Source organism: Gossypium hirsutum, chromosome A09 (genome assembly GCF_007990345.1).
Source record: "Gossypium hirsutum isolate 1008001.06 chromosome A09, Gossypium_hirsutum_v2.1, whole genome shotgun sequence".
Lineage (NCBI taxonomy): Eukaryota > Viridiplantae > Streptophyta > Magnoliopsida > Malvales > Malvaceae > Gossypium > Gossypium hirsutum.
In genome coordinates this window covers 74,551,150-74,558,621 of record NC_053432.1, presented here as the reverse complement: position 1 = coordinate 74,558,621, position 7,472 = coordinate 74,551,150, and the positions used below count along the sequence as shown (strand labels likewise).

The window sequence follows — 7,472 nt, the reverse complement described above, 5'->3', positions numbered from 1 at the left end:
TATTGTTTTAATTTTTTATTTTTCATTAATAAATATATTATTTTCAAGTTTTTATTTTTAATTCATCTTTTTAATTAATAACTCTTTTACTTATAAAATTAAATAATTATTACAAATTATATAATAAAAACATTTTATGATAAAATTGATATTTATAGTTATGTAAAATATATTTTATTTTTAAAAACATCAATTAATTTTTTGATATATTTTTATTTATATATAATATTTATATGTCAAATATTTATTTTTTCCACCTATATTGTGGGTATGGTGATTTCTAATATTATAAAATCAAATAATTATTTCAAATATTATTTTATTTTTATATGAAAAATATTTCAAATATCATTGTTTTTTCATCTACACTGTAGGCATGATATTTTAAATATTTTTATATGTGAAATATTTTAATTAATTATTTTAAATATCATTATGTTTATATGTAAAATATTTCAAACATTCACACAAAAATATATAATATTAAGATTTACTACACTCATGATATGGATTGAAAAATAAATATTACGCATATAAAAATTGTATTCACTAAAAATAATGATATTTGACAATAATTATTTGATTTTATAAATAAAAGAGTTATTAATTAGAAAGATTAATAAAAAAATTGAAAACAATATATTTTTTTATTAAAGACATTAATTTTCAAAATCAGTATAATAACAAATTTTAAAAGTCAGAAACGGAAAAGCTAACAATTAAAAAAATTGGTAAAATAATAAATTTAACCATCAACTTTTACATATTATATCAATTAAATCATAAATTTAAAAAATTAACCCTCAATTTTTATAAATATTTTCAATTAAATCCTAATTTTAAAACCCCTCAACCCCCGTGTCCCTCTCTCTCCCTCTCTACCCCTGCTTCTTTTGGAGACGAAAATTATTGCAATTTCAAGTATTTGCTTCTTTTGTATACTACCATATTCTTCTTTTTAAAAAAATTCTACCCTTTTCTCTTCTTTCAATTCCTCGTACCCTCACTTTTTTTTCACCGTCCTATAACCCTCTTATTGCTTGCACTTTAATTTTTGATCTCTCCTTTTTCCTTTTTCTTTTTTTACGCTTTACGTGATAAGGTTCCCATTTGGGACCAAATCTAATAGTAAAACAACATTAACATCATTCGACAAAACCAATAGAATGATTAGAGCATTGTAACTTTGTTTCATACAAGTTATTCAATTAGCATTAGAATTCTTCAAATGGGCAAAAACCCAGAAAGGATTTTGACACACAAATAAATTTTATTGTATATTTATGCATTATTTTATTTTATAATAGAGTGCACTTTAATTTTAGTAGTATCCTCAAGGAACTCACCTTTATTTTATAATATATTGTCCTTAATTGATGGATATGAAAAGGTACGATTATTGGATATAGAACATAGCATGTAAGCCTAATGTTATAATGCCTTATTAAATTGCTTTTGTAAATTTCGGAGGGTGCCCCTCAGCCTTGAGTATTTTCGTGAAAAGGGGAAAAAGGGGAGGGGGAGGGAGAGGCCGGATGGGTGGAGATTTTAAAATTAGGATAAAATTGTCCATATTTATAAATTTTGAGGATTAATTTTGTAAATTATAATTAAATCAATATAATACTAAAAGTTGAGGTCTAAAATTATTATTATATCAATTTTTAATTGTCACGACAGTTTGCTATTTGTAATTTGTACGAGAATAACCAAAATGACCAAACTATATAACGTGAGTGTTTAAATTGCAAACCTTTTATTCTAGTTGCTTAAAATAAAATTATTTTTATAGTAGAAAAATTATTTGTGTAATTTATTCAAAAATAAATTATATATAATATTTATTTATTTATAACATTAAATTAGAACATGTATAGCACGGATTTGCAAATAAATAAATATAAATGTGTGGTTATAATAATGTTTTTTAATAAAACTTACATATTATCCTGTAAGTAAAATCCATAAAAATTAATCTAGATACAATTTAAAATTTACTGGGGTAATTTGTTTATTTTTTATTTTTTACAAATTACAAACAGTCAAGGGTTCTCCTTTTATTTAATAAAAGAAATTGATCTAAAATGATCTAATTTCAAAAATCTTAAACATGAATTATTCAAAGAAACCAAAATTCAAATTTTTTTAGGTTTAATGATAAATTCAACTACTAACATTTGTATGTTTTATCAAAATGATCTTAATTGTATTTTTGAGCATTTTTTAGCTATCAACTTTTTTTTTTTTTAAATTTACTTTCTCTAACAAATTTATTGAATAAATTTAAGGTTTCAATTTTTCATATATTTGTCTATTGAGAAGTTTTTCTACTGAGTTAATTTTTTTAGATAATTATGTTTATTTTATTTAAATTAAGAGTTATTTTTTAATTTAATGTATTATTTATTTTATTATTTTTCACATGTAATTATTTTATTGGATTATCTAAGTAATAAATTACATCTCATTAAAAATATTCTACATATGAGATTCCGCATCATCCCAAAATTTAATTGTACTTTCATTAAGTCTATTAGGAAAAGTAGATTGAAAAAAAACAACAAAGGTTGATGGCAAAAAAAATTCAAAAATACAATTATGGCCATTTTGACAAAACATGCAAACGTTAATAGCCAAATTTATTATTAAACCATTTCTTTTATTAACCTTAGTTATATCTTTAATAAAATCCCGAAAAGAACACCTAATTAACCTAAACTCAACCCAAACTCCAAAATTGTCTACTTTCTTAGCATCTTGTACCAAGTAGATAGCTAGAATAAGTTGCATTTCCCTGTATTTACCTACATACAAAATGACAAGTGTGCATGTTTATGGTGTATGGGTACAACAATGTACTTGAGATCCTGATTTTACCCATCCAATTTAGTTACTAATTGTCATAAAAATGGAAAAAGAAAAAGTTCAAGATTCTTTCGGTCTTTCTTCATCAAATATTGAATAACACAAAAAAATGATAAGGAAAAAAATAGGAGTATCAGAAAACAGCGCCATTATGAATCAGTATAGTCGGTTGCTGTATTTTTCAATGCCATAAATATATAATAACACGAGGAATTGCAGGTAAAAGACATGTCCATAAGTATATGCTTATTTGAAGAAACCAACCAGAAATTTTCCGAAATAATAGCATCTGAATGATCAATCAGTAATATGTTTAATCAAAATCTAACACAGGGCCCCAGATAAGATAGCTGATGACCCACTTAATTTAATCAGTTCTCAGATGCTTAAACAGAAGCACCATTCACTCACACATTTTGGCTCACATATTTTACTCCAAATCAGAAGGTGACCCACACTGAAAACCTTCTTCAGCTAAGGAATGGTTAAAACAGACACACACAAGCCATTTGAGTTTATATAACAATGAGGAGACAGAGATACATGTAGCTTTCAATGAGAAAAAAAAGAAGCAGAGAGGGACTAATAGTACAAGTGAGATCCTGTTGGAAACAGGGGGAAAAAAGCACATTTAAGAGATACCCCCATCTACCCCGTTCTTCATCTCATCTTCTTTTCTTAGCTTTTTTCCACCCATGTAAAGCCAAGCAAACAAAGAATGGGATTGGAAATTAGTTTGTATGTACTTTGTAATTGTTACGAAGGGACTTTAATTTCTTCAACTACACCTTTATTTTATCCCAATCAGGAATTCTTATGTTGGTTTCAGTGCTTGTCCATATAAGATTAGATTAATTTTATCCATACTGCGTATGAGAAATCTGTTTAGCTTTAAGCCTATTTTACTGTTAAGTTAACCCTTTCATTACCTTCCTTCCTGTCCCAATGGGGACCGCTATCTTCTTGCTTCTTTTTTTGTTTTTTTTTTTTTTGGTGTTTGGGGGGTGGTGGGGGGAGGGTTAATAATTAATCAAACTGTACTGCCGATGCCATACTCTTCCTTCATTTACACCTTGTCCCGTTGCTTTCTCTCTCTCACAAGTCACAAATCAACACCCCCCCGCCCCCCGCCCCCCGCCAGCGTTTATACACTCCCAATCATTCCACTTTTCCCCAGCAACTTATTGTTTTCATCTTGGCTTTCCCTCTTCACTTCACTTCACTATGGCTATCTTCCTCTCCTTTCTTCTCATTCTCTTGTTTCCTTCAGCCAATGCTGGGTGGCCACCTTCTCCTGGTTACTGGCCTAGCTCTAAATTTAGGCCTATGAGCTTTTACAGTGGGTTTAGAAATCTTTGGGGTCCTGGTCATCAAAGTCTAGATCAACATGCATTAACAATCTGGCTTGATAGAACTTCAGGTCTTTACTTTGTTATATTACCTTATATTAATCAATCTCATCTTTATTTTTGCTCCTTATGTGATTGCTTTGAATTTGGTTTTCAGGAAGTGGATTCAAGTCAGTGAAGCCATTTCGTTCTGGTTACTTTGGAGCCTCTATTAAAGTCCAACCTGGGTACACTGCTGGAGTCATAACAGCTTTCTATGTGAGAAATTGAACGAAACCATAATTTCTAACTTCAATTCTTTCTTAATGCACTGTTTTCTAAATTGGAAATCAAAGAAATGATCATTAAAAATGGCAGCTATCAAACAATGAAGCTCATCCAGGATTCCATGATGAAGTGGATATAGAGTTCCTTGGAACTACATTTGGGAAGCCTTACACTTTACAAACCAATGTGTATATCAGAGGGAGTGGGGATGGCAAAATCATTGGAAGGGAAATGAAGTTCCATCTTTGGTTTGATCCAACTAAAAACTTTCACCACTATGCCATTCTTTGGAGCCCCAGGGAGATCATGTAAGTACATACAGAAAATCAATCAATGCTGATCTTATTGGTTTTGGAAAGTAGACCTTAGAAACTCATTGAATTAATATTAAAAATAAGGATTGTCAGCCATATTATAATGTCTAATAATAGGATAACTATAATAAATATCGTGAGAATTGATGGTGGGGAGGATGTGGATTGTCCCCATTTGTTGTAAAGTATTGTTGCCTTTTTCAGATTTAATAATTTAGAACTTGAAAAGTGAACATTTTGGTGATTTGCTTTTCTCAAAATGACCATTCGAATTTATTCCATTTATTGATTTATCTGATAATTTATACAGATTCTTAGTAGATGATGTGCCTATAAGGAGGTATCCAAGGAAGAGTGCTGCAACATTTCCTCTAAGGCCAATGTGGGTGTATGGTTCAATATGGGATGCCTCATCATGGGCTACTGAAGATGGGAAATACAAGGCTGATTACAGATACCAACCATTTGTTGCAAAGTACACCAACTTCAAAGCAGGAGGTTGCACTGCCTATGCGCCAGCTTGGTGCCGCCCAGTCTCTGCCTCGCCTTTCCGGTCCGGCGGGCTAACAAGGCAGCAACGTAGAGCAATGAGATGGGTTCAAAGATACCATATGGTGTATAACTATTGCAAGGACCCCAAAAGGAACCATGCCTTGACCCCAGAGTGTTGGAGCAAGTGAATGAACTTAATAACGGTTCAATCGAAAATTTATTTTTACTTCTCCATGTGAAAAAAATTTACTATCTGTCCACTTTGTTTTCTGGGTGTCTTTGAGATGGATCCCACTTTCCACCAATACCGATGGAAGTCTCCGGAAAAGGAAAAGACGTAAATTTACTGGATTTTTTTTTTTTTTTTGTGGTTGCTCTCTTGGTGTATATCAGATTGGAAAAATAATACAAAGGGAGGGGGAAGAATCAACGAAATGGGAGAATGGGGTCATGGGAGTTTCAGTGTGTTGTTTCATTAATCATTTCTTAATAAAAGCCCAAGTTATCTATTTTATTTTATTTTTCCTTTTTTTGTCATTTTCATTCTTTTAATATAAAAAATTGGCTTAATATAGACATCTATTTCTAAAGTATATCCTTTTTCTGGCTTTAGCTCTATTTTTTTTTCCTCACTTCAAACCCTAGTGATATTATACATTTACAGTTCAGTATTTTCAACATTAAAGTCTAATGGCTGCAATATTCAACCCAATCATATATTATCACCTATCATACAATGCCACCATGCTATTTGAAAAAAAAAACTTAAAATTGATAAAATATTAAAAAACAGAAAATATAGAAAATTACAAAATATATAAATTTACTAAAAAATTAAAAAATTTAATATTTTTAAAATTTTATAAATCATATTCACTAAAACTTGAACTTGAAATTGTTGTCTTTTGAAATTATATAAGCTACGATAATTGTTTTCTAATTGATAGATCTCTCTAGTCGATAAATTTCGATAAAAAAATTTTCAAGTTATTTAAATAATAAAAAATAATACTATTCAATTTAAATAATAATTTTTACTGTTTTGATTTGTCTCTTGACCCATATTTTAAATTTGCAAATAATTTTTTTAATGGGAAGTGAATATCTAAATATTAACATACTCATCCGTTGCCTCAAAATATTTTAATCCATTTTTTTAATCCTTAATATTTATTATCACAATTACAAATCAAATATTTAAATTTGTCATCATTCTCCCTATGTCCACCTCTATTGTCTAGTATTTGATTAAAACTTTGGTACAAAACAAAGAGAGTATGTGTACGATAATAAATTAATGAAGCTTATTTTAGACATTAAATAGGGAATCGAGTCAAATTAATATGTTGCTATAACATGTACTAAAAATTGATGTACTTTAAAATATTAAAATTTTTATATAAAAATGATTATTTTTTATTAAAATATTTTTAAAATATAATTTTTATAAAAGTTGGTTGTATTTTTAATTAAATACAAATTTATATAAAATCTTTAATATTATGATTAGAGAAGGTATACTTCATTCCAATATACAATAACTTCTATTATTTTTTAAAAATTTCAAGAAATTTTACCCTTTTTTACAATTTCTGTATTTTTTTTATAGTTTATATTATTTCTTTACAATTTTTTTAAAAAATTCTAACATATTTTTAAAATTGTAAATTTATACAACTTTTATATTTTGTATTTTTTTAAAATAGTTTTAAATGATTTTTAAGTTTTTTTGGAATGATAATGCCATTGCAACATTTGCGTATAACACATGACAAATGATGATTGGTTAGATATGTCAATCAATTCTTTTTAACATCCAAAGGATTAAACGAGAACATATGATAACGTTAGAAATTGAATGTTTACCAACTGAAGTGGGTTAAAAAGAACTTGGGTAAACTATATACATAGTCATCTAACTATTAGTGCGTTTCTATTTTGGTCTCCTAAATTTACAATTTTCTATTTTAGTCACTAATATAAATGAAAATTAATATTTTGGTCACTTTTTCGTTAAATCACTAAAGGAGTGCTAATGTAGCCATTTTTTATTGGCATAATAACAAATTTATCCCTCCAATGTTTACAGATTCTATCGATTTGGTCCTAATTCTAAAAAAACAACAAATGTAACTCTCAACTTTACACATTATGTCAATTTAGTCTTACTTCTTAAAAACCTAAA

At 28.1% G+C, this 7,472-nt stretch overlaps 1 protein-coding gene across 1 annotated transcript; it reads left to right on the top strand.

Moving 5' to 3' along the window:
- Positions 1-3,868: 3,868 nt before the first annotated feature.
- LOC107959912 (probable xyloglucan endotransglucosylase/hydrolase protein 32) lies at positions 3,869-5,806 on the top strand. The gene is made up of 4 exons (XM_016896088.2): positions 3,869-4,285; positions 4,372-4,472; positions 4,572-4,789; positions 5,106-5,806. Exons 1-4 carry the CDS (start codon positions 4,090-4,092, stop codon positions 5,473-5,475), a joined length of 885 nt encoding a protein of 294 aa, XP_016751577.1. The 5' UTR covers positions 3,869-4,089; the 3' UTR covers positions 5,476-5,806.
- Positions 5,807-7,472: the final 1,666 nt, after the last annotated feature.